Genomic DNA, 15,727 nt, shown 5'->3' on the forward strand with positions numbered 1-15,727 from the left:
ACAAGGACAGTTGCCATATTGGGAGGGGCCACGGTGAGCGCCGGTCTAGACTCTGGAAAGTTCGGGAGAGGCCTGCGACGCGCCTGGTCCGTGTTTGGAGGACGCGGTCGGGAGTGTTCTCGAAGAAGACACTGTCCGCCTGAAGCCTCTCGAATGACGTCGCAGTCCCCGCACAGGTCTGTTATATACCTCCCCGCCTTTGCTGCGCCTCCTCACTAATCTCATCATACACCACCATGTTCCCTTACTACTATCGTCCTACCACGCCCTCAGACTCCGACTACCTCCGTGCACTCGCCGAGGAGCGTGCGGCTCGTGAGCAGTACGCCGCAGCCCGCCGCGCTCAGGAAGAAGCTCGCCAACGTGCCGCTCGCGCTCGCGCAGCTCGCCGCGCCTACGGATCGCCTCACAGTTCCTACCTCGACGATGGCTACGTGCTCGGCGAACCCGTCGACTACGACATGGACCTCGGCCTCGACGACGCCGGTGCGTACTACTCCAGACCGCGCCCCATGAGCTACGCAGGCTCCTCCCGGCCCTACGGCTTCGGTGGCTTAGGCTACGGTTCTCCTACCTACGCCTACAGCATCGACCCCTACCAGCAACGCGCACTCTTGGAGGAGCAGAGAAGGAAGGAGTTGCTCGAGGAGCAGAAGAGAAGAGAGTTGCTTGAGCTCGAGAGGGAGAAGGAGCGTCGCCGCTTGGAGGAGGAGCGCATCCGCAAGATCCTCCAAGAGGAGCGCCAGCGCGAGGAGGAGGCCATCCGCCAGAGGATGCTTGAGGAGGAGCGCATGCGCAGAGCCGTCGAGGAGGAGAAGTTAAGGCGCGCTATGGAGGAGGAGCGCATGCGACGTGCTCTCCGCGAAGAAGAGGAGGCCCGCCGCGAGCGCCAGCGCAGTCACAGTGCGGGTCACTTGCGTTCCCCATCCCAGCAGGCATCCCTCGAGCCTTTGCTTCGTGCTCTCGGCTTCGTCCCTGCTACGTCTGGCTCAGACTCGGAATCTGATAAGGTGAGCACATGTCCTCTGTTGTATACGAACTCGATGCTAACGTGCATACAGGAGACGCCTCGCGGACGGCCATCGCAAGGCCCTCGTCGGAACGTCCCATCTCCGAGTCCCATTCGCCCTTACCCCTTCGGTCGCCCGTCTCAGCGATCTGAAGCCGCGCCGGCTTCCACCATCCCTATCACTTCTCCCAAGTTCGCCGCTAAGCCCAAGCCCATCCCCAAACCGACCGAGGAGCAAATCGCAGCCGCAGAGAAGATTCAAGACGCCTACCGTGCCTACTCCGCACGGAAGCAAGCTCTGAAGGCCGTCGCCAACCTGCGCAGGCGGTTCCTCGCCGCGCGCAACGACTTCACGCTTCCCTCTTCGCTCGATTACGACGTGTCTACGGACGGCCGCGCCACGACCTCTGTCTCCGTCGACCCCGCCTCTATGCGCGACCTGCCATCCCCATCCGCCCTCGAGGCGGAGGACCCATTCGAGAACGTGCCAAGGCTCGCCTACACGCCCACGAACGCCCAGCACCACGCGTACGAGGAGGAGCTGAACCGCATCCTCAACGCCCTCGACGCGGTCGAGAGCCACGGCGACCTGGGCGTGCGCGGCGCGCGGCGTGAGCTTGCCCGTGCCGTTGAGCGCGAGGCCGACCGTGTCGAGCGCTGGAGGGCCGTCGTCTGGAAGTGGTGGACGCAGCGCGAGGCCGAGAAGGAAAAGGCAGCTGCGCCTGCTCAACCCGAAGCACAGCCTGTCGTGGAGCCAGCTGAGGTGAAGATGGACGTCGAGCCTCCCGAACAGCCTGTCCAGCAAACCGCTGCCACCGTGCGGGAGCCCACTCCGACCACCACCACAACGACAGACGCGGCGCCAATGGAAGTTGAGCCCACTTCCACCGAGTCCACCTCCACCACCCAGGCCCCTGTGTCAGAACCATCCCCGGTCGTTCAAGCGGCCGAGTCGCCAGCGCCCGAAGTCGACATCCCGGACGCCGACGCTGCCGCGGTCGAGTCCCAGCTCGCCCCGCCGCAGATCGTTGTTCAACCGCCTTCCCGCGAGGAGCCCCAGTCAGAATCCGACCCAGAGCCGCCTGTGCCAGAGACGCAGCCTCAGCAATCCTCTGCACCCACCACTGCAGCCCCTGCCCCGGACGTCGCCAACCCCGCGCCCGAGTCCCCAGTCCAGCCGCAACCCGAGGCTACCGAGCGGCCTGCGACGCCTGCACTGAGCCACGAGGGCGAGGGCGACATGGAGGTCGAGCCGGAGGAGGCGATGACGCCCCCGCCGGGCACGCCCACTCCGTTCGTCGCCGTCGACTCCGGGTCGCCCGACCACCCGCAGGAGACGAAGGTGCCGCAGGTGCAGCAGCAGCCGCACCAGGACGAGCCGATGCACAAGCGGCCGCCGCATCCGACGGTTGTCGATGAGGCGGAGGAGGAACTGCGCGAGCACGAGATGTTGCAGTGATTGACCGTACCGCATACTGTATACTCGCACGCACGCACGCGCTCCTCTCTTCGCTTGGAAAGTACTGTACGATTAGTTCATTAGTGTATTTGTAGGATGCTTCGCACGCATATTGGGACTTTCATCATACTATCACGCTGTGCTATGACTGTTTCTAATGAATGACGTTATACCACAATCTCTTCGGAGTGTGTGTGCGCGAGATCAGTGGCCGAAGTCGGATATCTCCCCGTTGCAAGCTCGAGCGGTCGAGTTCTTTGAACTTGCCGGCCGATTTGCCAGAGTAGGAACAAGAGGTAAGGGGGACACAGCCTGCTCGTCCACCATCCAACCACAAGAGCGTTGATGAGACGAGCACGGGTCCTCAAAACCTCAAATTTCAAAGTTTGACTCCGTGCCTGACACTGACAGGTTCCGATGGAAGCATCGCTGCAGATGCGCTCAAACCAAGATCCAGCCTAGAAGTTGCACGCATCGCGGAGGTCCGAGCTGCGTCCACACTTCATGCGTTGGGCGGCGGGGCGGTGCGTTCGACCTTCGCAGAGTCTTTCATCGCCCTCAACTTGCATGGAGAAGACTTCCACTGCTGCTTCTTGCGCGCTGCGCCCGAAACATGTGGTGGTCCTCGAATTCACAAAGAATGATAGATACATATGATACATACGGGGACGCTCGTGAGCCGCTCAGACTCGGATCTTTTCAGACGTAGTGCTTGTCGTGTTTGTCGCGCTTGTCGCTGACATCGATGATCCCAGATTCGACTTTCGAGATGATGTCGTCCCCTCCCAGCTCCGTCTGCACGTTGATGGCGATCCTCGCTGGGGTCGGGTCGGGTTCCTGCATGCGCGAGCAGCAAATGGGATGCGTGAACGTTTAACCTTCAATGTTTGATGCTGAATGTGCTAGTGGCACGGACTCGGACGTACCTCTGGGACATTCCAGCGCTGAACGGTTGCGAGGCGGCGTGCATGAGCGATAGAGCGGACGGCTGCGCCGCTGTGGATCATGAAGCCGTCGTTGCTCCCGACTCGGAGTGTGCGCGAGTTGAGCCTGGGGGCATCGCATAACAGGTCAGTCATGATGCGAAGGAATAAGCAAAGCATACGTACACGCTCATGAGCGTCGTTGCGTATACTATAAGGAGTCACAGGTCGGTTAGCCCCCATCTGAAGTCTGTAGTCTGTCTTCCGCGACATACTCTTTGTGGTGACCGCATGCACTGCGGACCAGTAGAGATTGTTATTTGTTGACAGCACCTGTCGTCCCATGGGGTCAGATGCATTGTTGCACGGTGTAATGTGTGAACGCACCAGGATGAAGACCACGAAGTCAAGTAGACTGAATGTTGGCCAAACTATGTGAGCGAGGCTCTACGGAGGAGGGCGACAAAACATACAAGACAAGCAGGCCTATTATATGCGTGTTTCAGTATCCCTGTGGAGTATGACTCTCGACGATCGCGACGTACCAGTATTGATGAAGTACACTGTCACCGCGTCCCAGATGGAAGGCTGTCTGCAGTGCGTGCTCGTCAGCTACACTCAAGCGCGATAAAGCCTATAGTAACGAACTTACCGTTCATGAGAGACGCGTCCGTTATACATCACGGCCAACAACGCGCCAGTAATGGAGAGGTCTGCCAGCGTACCAGCCCCAAAGCACACAGCGATAATCCACTACGGGTAATATTAGTACGTCAAGAGCTAGAGTGTTGCAAGCATGATGCCAACCGTACCTTCTTGGAGAAGTATGCGTGCGCTCCAAGTTGGAACCTACGCTGCTTGATGAGTATCAGATTTCGGCGCATGGATTTGGATTTTACCGACCCTCGGACACTCAAGACTGGCCGGCACGGTCAGCCTTCGCACTCACACTTTCTGAGATGGGAGGGAGTTACTCACCGATGCCCAGTGCTGCGAACATGCTGGGTGTCAACGTATTGTCCGGGAGATCGGGTATATGACGGTAAGACCCTCACCGAGTTCCACAACATGGAACGCCGTCTATGATATCCGTCAGCGAGGATCAGCACCATAGGAAAAGCGAGGCTCACCCCAAGCACTGCTAGAAACCTCAGGCGAGATTTGACTTCGCGCGCTCAATTAGCGAGATATCTTCACCAATCGCGAAACAGAGACCTACGTTTCCAGATTCGCAGGATGAAGAACCTAGGTAGGCGTTGTCAGTGGACCCATGACAATAGTTCTGGAGAAGGGTCAAACACGTACAGATGTGTTGTAATCCCGATGAGAACCTGTGGCGGCACTCAGTATGGAGGAGACCGTACACCGCAGCGATGTGTACGAACCGCGCATATCGGCAAGAGCTAAGTGCGAGTAAGCCAAGCGTCAGCGCTTCGCACAACTGGAGCATAAAAAAGGGAATTCGGCCCACGTTCGCAGACCTACAACCACGTCAACCATCTGCTCCTTCGAACTGATGGCATAGAAGACATACTCACCATGGTAAGTACAGGACAATATCTAGAATTTGCGCATATTTCGTAACGAGGTCGTGGTAGCTTGACTGCGAGTGGGTGAGGTGCGCCGAGAGCAGAAGCAATGAACACACCTGTAATGTATGTCGCAGACTGTCCGGAACGTCTCTAGGATCCTGGGCATAATAAATGAGGCGATTTCGGGATGACCAAGTAAGAGCCGGCTTACACGATCGTAGGCACCTTTTACGGGAGATAATCTTAGCGGAAATCGGAGGCCAAGAGAGAGCAAGCGTACCAGGATCTTCATGAACGCCCCATCTGCAGGATAAAGTCGTGTGTAACGGTAAGCTTGATGCAGCAAAGACCCGTACAGCCTATGATGTGGCGCTTTAGGTCAGCAGAAATGAGAACTCAGGAATTTCCTTGACTCACACCGTGGCGATGAATGACCCCACCAACATGGCGCCATTCGTCTTCGACAAGAAGGAAGACGGGTCTCCGAGCAGGCTACGCAATGCCTCGGCGTCGTCTCGAGGAAGAACTACCATATGCGAATGACCTATCGAACGGGTGCGAGGGAAGAGATGCGAAATTTCGGAATGTTCTGAGGACTCACAGAACTATATGCGAGCCGAACGCACTTCAAATATGGAGCCTGAGCTCGCAAGAGCGCGTGTATGTACAGCATCATGATGTCGTTGCGCTCAGCAGCTTCCAACTATCAGGGAGTTCTCACCGGCGTCTCCGCAGCGACGCCTACAAGAGAATGGGGTGCAGAGATGTGGTCAACGCTCTGCTGCAGACGATATGGCAGTTCTCTGCCTCAAAGCAGATCGAGCCACATGAGTGCACTGCGATATGACAAGTGTTACTACCCATCAGCTCTCATCTGGCAAGAACGCTACTCACCTGGCCCACGTTCAACGATTTCACGGCGCCGACGAACGTTGTCCATGATCCGTTGGCACTTTCGTGTGTGGGGTACAACCCACATGATGATGCGCCCGAGTCTTCTGAGGGCAGTCGTGAGAGGGATGTCGCTCATGGAAGCGCAGCTTGATTTTGTATTGTGTAAATTTCAAGGGATGAGAACAACATCTGAGAGAGCTTCTGTGGGCCGAGATAGTGGGCGAGGCGGTACACGCCTTCGCGGCGCGCGCGCATATCATACATGATGAGAACCACAGTGATAGGTCGAGATGGATTCGTGAGCGTGGTGGGACTGTCGTAGACCGTCCTACGGACAAGGGGCGGCGCTATGTGACCATGTCCTGGCAGTGATATCCGGCAGCGATGGGGCAAGAGCTGGGTGCATTTGTTTAGTCATTTTACCGCAACATAGCAGTGTGGGACACATAGACATGCCTAGTACACGACAATACAAGATAGTCCCGACTCTGCCTATACTTTGAGACACGTACGAGCGGTGACGAACTTTCAAGTTGGCAGGTGATGATAGCTGAGTTGGTGTTGCAGGACTATTTGGATCGCGTAGCATTCATGGCCTAGAAATGACGATGTATCGTACAAAAGTTTAAGTTCGGGTTGTCTTACAAGACGAAGGATTCAGCGAGTCGCCCAGTCCACCGTAATCTGCCACGTGGACAGGGACAGGCGCCGAATCGAGATAGGGCATATAGCACCCAGGGCGAAATTCGTGACGACTCGCGCCTTATACGTCAACAACAAGTGAAAGTTGGAACAGTGAACAGATTCTACAATTACAGTCCGGGTGCGACATTTCCAACGCCGCCCTAACAAGGTGAACCATGCCCTGATCCTCAGCCGGCCCACGTGCGAAAGTAGTAGGATTCCAAGCTCGCGGCCTGACGATCCAACCGGATCGGATGAGGGCATAGTTCATGCATACGTGATAGCGTTGGAGGGATGGAATGTTGCTTACGGACACTCGCTCTTCGATCTTTTACTATCTGTCGTGGTTTTCGTCCTTGACCCACTGTTACGGCGCTCACTGTGACGACAAGATTCAGGGAATAGAGTGGCAGATGCCAACTGACGAATTAAAACATCGGAAAAGATGATAAGAATACCAGATGCAACCTAGTACATACAGATCGAGCGAGGTCAAGGCACGCTATTGCTGTTCAGAGCGAGCCTTCAAGGCGTCACCCATAGCGTTGAAGCTCTTCATGAGATTCGTAGACAGGAACCACTTGATCAAGTACGCCCCAATGCTCCCGAAGACCTCTCGAGACTCGTATCGGGTCTTGCCATCTTCCGTCGTGCTGAGCACCTGCCAACGCTCAGCCTTGATGAGCCAGGACGGCAGGAGATTCTTCCACGCCATGCGACGGGTCACGTCATCGAAGTGCGTGATCTGTTCGAAGGCCTCCGTGCTGGACACGGAGTCGTCCATGGTCGGCGGGATGTGTGTCTCCATGAGTAGGTATTTGCCCTTGGCCGGTGTCTGGTCTTCAAGCGGCTTCTTCGACTTATCCACAATGACCTGACTTCTCCTGTATATTCTCCGTAAGAACCTCATATGCTGTATACTCAATCTGACTGTGACCTACACGAACGGATTCCTAAGGAGCAAGTGGATCAGTGACCGTTGCTAGACACAGACGGCGAGAACAGGGTGGCACGTACCATTCTGGATACTTCGTAAAGTCTGCAAGGACATCCCACACCTTATCTATGGGAGCGTCAATGTCAACAGACACGTAGGCCGTGAATGCACCCGTGTAGGATGGCTCGGGCAGATTCGACTGCGGGGGCGATGCGCCAGTAGACATCTGGTCTCTACGAATTACACGCAAGGTGTCAACCAAGTGATCCAACTGCTCATCGATGAGTACTGGGACAAACCTGTGCAAGTACTTGATGGTGGTGAGGAGAGGAAGGCAGTACCAGACAATTGCAGGACAATCCGAATTTGAACATACAAGCCATGGGAACAAATCCGGCGCTAAACATACGTAAAGGTAGAGTACTTTTCACATGCAGCAACCTCCGCTCGCGGTTATTACTCCGTGCCATAGCAACTAACTTAGGTGGTCTATAGTCCCATGGCGTATGGGAGAAGCATAAAATACGAGGCGAGAGACTGCTCGAATAGTTTACAGAGGATCCAATACAGAGACACAATCGATGAGACGCCGGCTGGTCGCATACATACTGCAATAGTCCTGCTGTGCAGATCAGCGACGAGAAGTTGCGAAGACCTATAGCATGAGCAAGGCGACCGCTGTCAGTGCGCTGCCGAAAGTGATGACGTCAGTACAACTCCGAGTTGCCCTGGACACAAGCCACGCACGCGGATGCGATGGACATGAAGACATCTGAAAGGGGAAAGACAGAGTCAGGGCTAGCACAGCAGGGCACATGAGAATTTTACTCACATTGCACGAGGAGGAACGCCTGCGAAGAAACTCAGGCCCGCGGTTAGAGAGGTCTCAGGTGAGGTGCTTACCGAAAGCGTGTCGACGTCGCCGTCCGGAGCGTAGAGCGACGAGACGATCATCTGGCTGTGTGAGCACACCGGTATGTCAGCAAACATGAGCTCAGCATCCGGACCTTCACGCGAAGCATCCCCAGATCTCGCTCATAAATAGGCCAACTCACTTGACAGCAGCAGGTGTGCCGCTCAACAGCATGGCGACGAACTTCTCCGCCTTGGCGTCCTCGGGTATGAGCCTGCCTCGGACCATTGCCTCGACCACAACCACGCCTATGACAGGCAGGATGACCATCTTCGCAAGCGTGACGGATAGCATGGCCATGATCGGCAGCCGAGAGAGGGGATTCGGCAGTTGAATGCGGGCGAACGAGGCACCCAGGAGGATGAGGGTCAACGGCACCGCAATTGTATCTATGAACTGCGCTGCGGAGTGTGTGAGTATGTCTGCGTTCGAGGTGAAGATAAAATGAAGGAACAAGCTCAAACGAGAAAGGTCCGCGGCGCACCTGAGTCCATGACGAATGCCAGCGGAGGGCGACCATCAGGGCCGTGCCAATCCGGTCCGCCCTGGGCCGTGGCATCGACGAACAATGCTTTCAGAGGCGTAATAAGAGCAATTGGCAGCGAGATGGCGAGTGAGATCGTGACCGGCTTGAGCAATGCCGCGAAGGGTGCAAAGAACCTCGCGATGCGACTGCGATGTTGCGGCGGCGCAGACTGTTCGATGAGAGCAGCAATGGCGACCGGGTCTTCTAAAGAGTGGATGGAATGAATCGTGCGGATCGGTGTAATCGCGGCGATAGAGCGGGCTGGGGAGATGGGGTATACGCTGCGCAAGGGAGATGACGGAGCAGTAGCGAATCTCGGGGTAGGTGGCACCGAGGGTCGCATAGGTGTGGGCGGAACAGAACCACGACGAGGAGAGGGTGGTATGACGATTGTGAGACGCCTAGTCTGGTTGTTGGACATTCCGAGAGGTGATATCCTGCTGGTAAGCTGTACGTCATTTTCTTCTTGAGGTTCTTCGACAACCACAATCCTTGGGGATTGGACGCTGGATTGTTCAGAGGTTTCAATGGATCCCTTTTCGTCTCTGGACGGAAACGCTTCTTCGTCCTTGATGGCGAGTTCGGATGGAAGCGGCGCAGGCGGCGGCGACGACAAACGTAGCATGCGCGCGACCAGACGACCAATGGGCTTCTCCTTCCAAGAGACACGACGCTCAGCTTCTTCGCCTTGAGGGACACCCGGGAGGTAATCCCACGAGAGCGAAGAAGCTGCGCCGCACATCCAGAACACGATGTGATAGCAGACCGTGAAGATGGACACATAGGAGACCCCCACTAAGTAGCACAGATTCAGTACGAGCAGGAGGAAGGAGACAAGACCCGTGCTGGACACGCACAGGCAGGGTCTGTGGCAGGGTCGAACGGCGGTAGCTTCGTTACTGACATGACGATAGCATTCGCTATAAACTCATTTTAGTTACGAGAAGGGATGCCGTAAGAAACGAAACTGACGAAGGTTTCCCCAGTTGCTCATGCCGGTCATGATGACGATGCCTTGCCAGAAGTTACGGGGGACGTAACATAGCTCTCGGATGATGATACCCATAACGAACCCCATAAGCATATAGACCATTGCAATGAGGACCACTGGACCCATAGCAGAGACGTTGGACGGAGTGAATGAAGGGACGATGTTGGCGAATATCAGCGCTGGAAGGGCAACATTCATGCTGATGAGGGATGCTCCGCGGGAGGCGGCCGGAGGAAACATGTCCATCCGAACTAGCACGTATCCGCATAGGAGAGCGGCGAACCTGTCAACAACAACATTCAGCTATGTACAGGGCAAGCAGAACAAGACCGCGTACGTTTTGATAAGAGGCATGATGCCCGAATAGATGAGAAATGCGGCAGAAACTGTCATGAGAGTCGAGTTGTGGGTGCAAGTGTAGTCTGTTATGTCGGTGAGGCCCTTCACCCTCTCGCCAAAGTAATATATACAGTCGTCCTCTACGAGTCGGATGGTACGGGCCAGGCTTGTAGGTTTAGCGGCTCCCTACACGCGAGGACCGCCACGAACGCGAGACGAACAGGTCAGTTCGCTTATGATCGTCTTCATGGGAGGTGCATTGCCTTCTTTCGAGGTCTAGCTCAATTGCGCTGCTGAGACGACTCTCGAGCGGAGTGTAACCACATTGTGTGCGGCGTGGATCCTCCCGTTCCGTGCCATACGTGATCCGTGTCCAGCCGTCGAGTGCTCCACAAATAGGATGACGGCCCCGTCGCCCGCGAGCCAAATGTGCGAAATGCACCTGCGTGTGCGGCCATTCTGCCGTTTTGTTGAGCAGGTTCTGTCAAGGCTAAAAGTCTCTTGGATTAATCTGTTCACAGATTCGAAGAGATATAGTCAATTGAGAGTAAATCCTAGTTAGGAACTAAGCTAACCATAAGCTGAACACGATGGTAGGACAGAACTCTGTGTTATTCGGCGAGCCCGCCCAACGTGCCATGCGGGCGCAGCGATGTGATACTGGGAGAGACGGCCTCTAGTCGGTCCGGCGCCGCGATTGGCGAACGGTTTGGAGTGGGAACGGCGAATTATACTATCTCGGCTACTGCGTCGGGTGGAAAGTAGTTGGCACGCTGCTCATAGTCCTCATTGCCGCATCGCACAATTCATTCGACAAGAGACGCACCGTCTGTTCCGTAACTGCTCTGCGACCTGGAACGACGCGTGTTAGACGGATAGCAGGGCTACGAGTCGTGATACGCACGTTGCGATGCTACGTCAAGAAAACTGCTGCCTCTCTGTATTTCAGTGCATGCGCCATGGTACCGCCCTCGATTTGCCCAGTGAGTGATCGATACTGTGCGCCGCTTCAGACATGATCAATCTTCAGCAATGACTATTGAACCACTGTCTTCTCAAGTGGCAGCACAAATGTCGCAGATGCTTATCATAAACCTGCTTTCCTGCACAACATCGTGCGTTGGGTGGTTGACTAGGGCTACGTGTTCAAAGTACAACGCAACGTGAGTCGTGCGCGTGATGCCTGAGAGAATATTAATCAACGTCAGCTACGGGATAATCCAAGAGAAGAACGTAATAGCCAACCAATCACAATACGTGACCGAATCGACGTAGACGTAGTCTTCCAAACGGTGTTCGGTGACACTCCAAATGCAATTGAGGGCATGTATCTGGGCTTCGTGGCTACCAAACTCCGACTCAGCCCCGTTCTGCCAGTATCGAGCACAGCCTATACACGTTTCTCAAGATGCCTTCTAAGGGCATAACATATGCTAGATGTAATACACGTACCTGACACCGCGCTCAGTATGAGGTACTTGAGGCCGGACGAGTCGGGGCCCGGGGGGTGGCAGGGACTAGCGCTTACGATGCGTTTGAGGAAGGGCGTCTATACTTATTTGTCCGTATTTGCCTTCGGTGGCTGCGCCTCCAAGCAAGTGAGCGCTTAGTACGGACTTCATTGTTCTTTGTCCGTAACTAGCACAATGGCCTGTCCATGGTCGCACAGTCGCACCTCATTGTGCCACTAAACAAAAGGGAAAAAAAATACGGTGAGCCCACAGGAAGACAGGCGAGCGCGTCTCGAAGTCATTCATAAGGAGGCTACGGCCACGTTCCTACCGCATTCCCCATCTCACACCCTCTCCTGCAGCTTCGTGCTCCTATCCGTGCCCAGTGCGGCTTGCTCGACTTTCTAGGGTGCAGGCACACCATTCTCTTGCTTTACGCACTTCCTCTCGCTTGGTCACCTAGCCTGACACATTTTCATCCGACGCTCTCGAAAAGTCAAGTCACTAGTCACTACTCTCTTGCACAACACTAGACATCTCGCCGACATGCCTACCATGAAAGGATGTGAGTGCAATGATTCAGTCGAAAAGCGAGGAAGCTAAATGCCGCTGTTGCAGACATCTTCATTGGCCTCAATGTGGTCCGCGCTCTCAGCATCGTCGCGCTCTTGCTTCTCTTCGCAAGCAGCATCGTCACGATGGTTCACGACGTTCAATCCGTTAACGCTTTCATCGCCGCTGGGAAGGCCGATCCCAATATCCGTGCAGTCGATACGAATGCTACCGACCCGGACTGTATCACCGCCGACACAGACTACGTCAAGTATGTCCACAGTACTACCATCCTCCGTCTGGACAGGCGTACTAACGTGTACGCTTGCACAGTGGCAGCACCGTGCCCAATCAGCCTGCTGGCGCGTTTTGGGCCGTGCTCAACAGGCTCCTTATCATTTTCCAAGTCATCGTCCTTATCATGTCCGAGGTTGGCTGGCCCGCTGCCTTCTTCAACCGTTTCTTCCCCATTCTAGGCGACGATTTCGGTCTGGGTGCGCTCGGCGTCATTCAATGCTTGTACGTCGATTCTTCTCTTCGTGAAGATGGTGGGGGGCAGGGTATCAATGACCACCACGGGTTAGACGGCTGGCATAGTAGTCGCACTCATGCGTCGCCTGGGTCAGGCGGACTCCTCACCTGCTCTGGCATTTCATACGCCTGGCCATGCTGCGTCGAGTGAGAGGCCGGTTTATCCGCTGTACAACCGGCCTTACTCGCGTGATCGCGCCTTGGGACGAGATGCTGCCATCCAGTCTATCTTCGTAGCGTTATCGTTATCCTTGTCGATCTCGCCCTGCCCGCTTTCCTCCTATCCTCTCATCTCCGTTCAATTGAGTTGCCTTCGTCTTTACTGACCATATCAACACGCAGACTCGGTGCGGCCGTCCTCTCCCATCACGTGGATGAGTTCTCGCTCGTCTCTGCCTTCTTGCTCTTCTCTCTCGGCTGCGTCAACATCCTCCTCGGCCTCATCTTCCGCGAATCTGTCAAGTGGCGGCGCTCTATCACCTCCTGGCGTGAGCAGGACAAGAACACCATCGGCGGCAAGGGCGGCAAGGGTGGCATTCTGCCTACCTCGCAAGTGCCCCGGCCCCTTGTCATGTCCTCAGGCAGCACCGCTGCATGGGAGAAGGAACAAGAAGCGTACGGCGGTGCTGACGCGTCGCGCTCGGGAAGCCTGAACAGCCAGAAGAGCGGCATGGGCTTCGGCCGACAGGGCGAGAAGGCTGCTCTTGCACGAGGTGCGTTCTGCCTTGTTCTTTCGTTCTGGAAGTGTGAATGCTCAATGAATGTGCGCAAACAGGATTCACAATCTCTCGTCCAGTAGAGGCACTCCCGACCTACATCCCCAAGTCTATCGGCTCCAAGCGCGCAAGCACCTCGTCAAGCGTGGGCGATTCCGAAACCGCAGTATAACGTTAACGCCGCACCCTTCCCGCTTGTCCGCCACCTTTCCACCCATGCCTCTTTCCCATGAAGCGGCGCTACAGCGTCCTTCTTTCACGGTCGGCACGACGACACGCCCACATCCTATCGCACGCGCACTGGCCCGCGCGCTTTGATACCGCCCGCCCTAATCGCACGACACGACATCGGTACGACCCGCAGGACTCTCGCTCTCGTGTGCTCTGTATTATGTTTGGATATTCGGGACGCTCGCGATCGGACGGCGCTCTCTATTTGTAGCTCGTAGTCACCCCACCTTATGTGGTTGTATCAAAGCATTGTTCTCCTTTCGCCTCTCCCCGCCCTGTTGTGACGCTTGAACTATCTCGGTTTCCGACCAACGGGGATCCCCGTGCCACTTTGAGAAGGTTGGTCGGCTAGAAGCTGGGCCTGTCTTGTGGCGCCAGCTCGAATGTTCACATTAACTGACTAACTGACGCGCCAAGCGAAGGGGATCGCGTTGAACTGCGTACAGCAATTGGATGCTGAGCTGACAGAACTCAATGTCCCCGTAACGATCAGCATCGGGGATCATACGTCTCCACTAGTCTGTCCAATGTCTATTGTAACTCTGACACCTGAGGTAACAAGTTCACGCCCAGGGCCTTGCCCAGCCCATGCAGATCCCTCTCTTGGCTGCGTCCCGTACTGCCATGACGTGAAGTCTTGTGGACGCAGCGCGAGACACTCGAACTCTACGGAGGCGATGCGCAAGATGTTCTCACTGGTAATTACTGGTAGGTCTCGAAACTTGAATTCATCACGAGGCGTTCAGACATTCATAACAAGAGTCATCAGACGATTAGACGAAGTAGCGTAATATAATGCCCAGTATTGATCTGCCTCACTGTCCGGCCGACGACCCTCGCAGACGACCAAAAGAGAACCGAGACTCACAATCGAGACACAGAACGAGACCAGAAACCAAACATCCTCACGATCCTCCCTACTAGACTTGAGGATACGAGCTGTACCCAGAATTCGACCCATTCTGCGTGTGTGACACACCCGACGCAGGAGACGTCGCAGGCTGGCGGTACGCCCCGGGCTGGGACTGACCAGGGTTATAGATCGGCTGGGGCTGGTACTGCTGTGTAGGATACGCGTTGGCGTTGACAGCGGTATCGACAGTCGAGGCCTTAGGAACAGGAGCGATGCCCCCATACGCGCGCACGCTCGACTTCCACATGGGCGAGCCGCGGGAGGTGTTGACGAGGGCGACGATGAGGAGGAGAACGGTGTACGCCATGAGCGCGATCCAGGCGAGGAAGGAGAAGGCCTCGACCGCCTGTGTCTCGTGGCAGAGCTGGTTGAGGATGGGGTAGAAGAAGTCGCAGGAGGAGAAGATCGCGGACGTTTCGTCGACGGTGAGGGCGGCGGTGGCGATCCAGAGGACCCATAGGATGGCTGTGAGAAGTCGAGTGAGCGCGTGGCCCGGGTCCTAGAGTTGGGGAAGGATGGGAGGGGATGAGGGACGTACAGAGCCAGCTGAGCTCGACCACTACGAGCGAGGTAAACGCTCCCTTGCGCAGGAGGTCAACAATGAGCCTTCCATAGAATCTCAGATGGGTATGCAGAGCCATACTACGGAGCACGCACATTACGGGGAGCGAGATTATCGTGATGCCGCCCGTCGCGATCCCAAGGACCGCAAAATTGTCGTACCCTCCAAAGTTCTCCTCGACATACGCGGTGAGATGTGCGGACAGAGATGCGACAATGATGCCGCAGAAGATGGCAAAGCCTACATATTCCTTTGTAAATCTCTTTTCGAACAGACAGGCAGTTGGGAGGGAGCTCACCGAGCACAGACAACCGGATGATCTGGAGCCAATGCATTGTGAATTCAGCTCAGAAGGAAAGAGCTGGATGTGCAACGTCACTCCACGCGAAAAGATAGAGACGAAGAGAAGAGGCAGGAGGGGCGTAGGCACACGTATCGACGTACCTGTCCCATTACAATATAAGGGCTCTCAATCGGCTCGTCAACTGTAAAGCACCCGATACGCCACATCTCCTTGTCGTGACTCGTCGCATCGCCCTTGACAGACTAGTTACGACAGGTCGA

The 15,727-nt window shown here is 55.7% G+C and overlaps 6 protein-coding genes across 6 annotated transcripts; 2 read left to right on the forward strand and 4 right to left on the reverse strand.

Annotated features, from left to right (window-relative positions):
* The first annotated feature begins 108 nt into the window (after positions 1-108).
* L226DRAFT_361066 (uncharacterized protein) lies at positions 109-2,702 on the forward strand. Its single transcript, XM_067674221.1, has 2 exons — positions 109-176; positions 274-2,702. Exon 2 carries the CDS (start codon positions 462-464, stop codon positions 2,466-2,468), a length of 2,007 nt encoding a protein of 668 aa, XP_067537743.1. The 5' UTR covers positions 109-176; positions 274-461; the 3' UTR covers positions 2,469-2,702.
* Positions 2,703-3,072: 370 nt separating this feature from the next.
* Positions 3,073-5,507, reverse strand: L226DRAFT_611527 (uncharacterized protein). Its single transcript, XM_067686292.1, has 22 exons — positions 5,341-5,507; positions 5,204-5,282; positions 5,135-5,148; positions 5,040-5,081; positions 4,930-4,989; positions 4,863-4,872; positions 4,777-4,794; positions 4,697-4,722; positions 4,611-4,636; positions 4,522-4,556; positions 4,447-4,471; positions 4,370-4,381; positions 4,295-4,310; positions 4,204-4,240; positions 4,044-4,144; positions 3,937-3,983; positions 3,865-3,877; positions 3,779-3,806; positions 3,667-3,724; positions 3,578-3,602; positions 3,395-3,518; positions 3,073-3,305 (listed from the first exon to the last, which is right to left on the reverse strand). Exons 1-22 carry the CDS (start codon positions 5,454-5,456, stop codon positions 3,168-3,170), a joined length of 1,050 nt encoding a protein of 349 aa, XP_067537744.1. The 5' UTR covers positions 5,457-5,507; the 3' UTR covers positions 3,073-3,167.
* Positions 5,508-7,003: 1,496 nt separating this feature from the next.
* On the reverse strand, positions 7,004-7,664 carry L226DRAFT_459831 (uncharacterized protein; the record flags this gene model as incomplete). The annotated part of the gene is made up of 2 exons (XM_067675549.1): positions 7,004-7,379; positions 7,519-7,664. The coding sequence occupies 2 exons, from the start codon at positions 7,662-7,664 to the stop codon at positions 7,004-7,006; spliced, it is 522 nt and encodes a 173-aa protein (XP_067537745.1).
* Positions 7,665-8,093: 429 nt separating this feature from the next.
* On the reverse strand, positions 8,094-10,261 carry L226DRAFT_569376 (auxin efflux carrier; the record flags this gene model as incomplete). Its single annotated transcript, XM_067684289.1, has 9 exons — positions 8,094-8,127; positions 8,186-8,210; positions 8,271-8,289; positions 8,342-8,396; positions 8,494-8,752; positions 8,836-9,672; positions 9,735-9,797; positions 9,850-10,151; positions 10,206-10,261. 9 exons carry the CDS (start codon positions 10,259-10,261, stop codon positions 8,094-8,096), a joined length of 1,650 nt encoding a protein of 549 aa, XP_067537746.1.
* A 1,582-nt stretch (positions 10,262-11,843) lies between these two features.
* Positions 11,844-13,958, forward strand: L226DRAFT_533176 (uncharacterized protein). The gene is made up of 5 exons (XM_067680397.1): positions 11,844-12,223; positions 12,277-12,481; positions 12,544-12,729; positions 13,084-13,454; positions 13,517-13,958. Exons 1-5 carry the CDS (start codon positions 12,205-12,207, stop codon positions 13,627-13,629), a joined length of 894 nt encoding a protein of 297 aa, XP_067537747.1. The 5' UTR covers positions 11,844-12,204; the 3' UTR covers positions 13,630-13,958.
* A 437-nt stretch (positions 13,959-14,395) lies between these two features.
* On the reverse strand, positions 14,396-15,587 carry L226DRAFT_533178 (uncharacterized protein). Its single transcript, XM_067680398.1, has 4 exons — positions 15,462-15,587; positions 15,259-15,403; positions 15,140-15,207; positions 14,396-15,066 (listed from the first exon to the last, which is right to left on the reverse strand). Exons 1-4 carry the CDS (start codon positions 15,496-15,498, stop codon positions 14,609-14,611), a joined length of 708 nt encoding a protein of 235 aa, XP_067537748.1. The 5' UTR covers positions 15,499-15,587; the 3' UTR covers positions 14,396-14,608.
* Positions 15,588-15,727: the final 140 nt, after the last annotated feature.

Source organism: Lentinus tigrinus (genome assembly GCF_003813185.1).
Source record: "Lentinus tigrinus ALCF2SS1-7 unplaced genomic scaffold L226scaffold_7, whole genome shotgun sequence".
Classification (NCBI taxonomy): Eukaryota; Fungi; Basidiomycota; class Agaricomycetes; order Polyporales; family Polyporaceae; genus Lentinus; species Lentinus tigrinus.

What these genes read in the sequence shown, in the direction of transcription:
- L226DRAFT_533178 (XM_067680398.1), bottom strand. Translation starts at nt 15,498, where the DNA reads ATGCATTGGCTCCAGATCATCCGGTTGTCTGTGCTCG. An exon ending in CATCCGGTTGTCTGTGCTCG is followed by an intron (nt 15,404 to 15,461) that starts GTGAGCTCCCTC and finishes AGGAATATGTAG; the next exon opens with GCTTTGCCATCTTCTGCGGC. An exon ending in ATAATCTCGCTCCCCGTAAT is followed by an intron (nt 15,208 to 15,258) that starts GTGCGTGCTCCG and finishes ATTCTATGGAAG; the next exon opens with GCTCATTGTTGACCTCCTGC.
- L226DRAFT_533176 (XM_067680397.1), top strand. An exon ending in GCCGACACAGACTACGTCAA is followed by an intron (nt 12,482 to 12,543) that starts GTATGTCCACAG and finishes ACGCTTGCACAG; the next exon opens with TGGCAGCACCGTGCCCAATC. An exon ending in GAAGGCTGCTCTTGCACGAG is followed by an intron (nt 13,455 to 13,516) that starts GTGCGTTCTGCC and finishes GTGCGCAAACAG; the next exon opens with GATTCACAATCTCTCGTCCA.
- L226DRAFT_361066 (XM_067674221.1), top strand. Translation starts at nt 462, where the DNA reads ATGGACCTCGGCCTCGACGACGCCGGTGCGTACTACTCCAGACCGCGC.
- L226DRAFT_611527 (XM_067686292.1), bottom strand. Translation starts at nt 5,456, where the DNA reads ATGGTAGTTCTTCCTCGAGACGACGCCGAGGCATTGCGTAGCCTGCTC. An exon ending in GGGTCATTCATCGCCACGGT is followed by an intron (nt 5,283 to 5,340) that starts GTGAGTCAAGGA and finishes GCCACATCATAG; the next exon opens with GCTGTACGGGTCTTTGCTGC. An exon ending in CATCCTGCGAATCTGGAAAC is followed by an intron (nt 4,557 to 4,610) that starts GTAGGTCTCTGT and finishes GAGCGCGCGAAG; the next exon opens with TCAAATCTCGCCTGAGGTTT.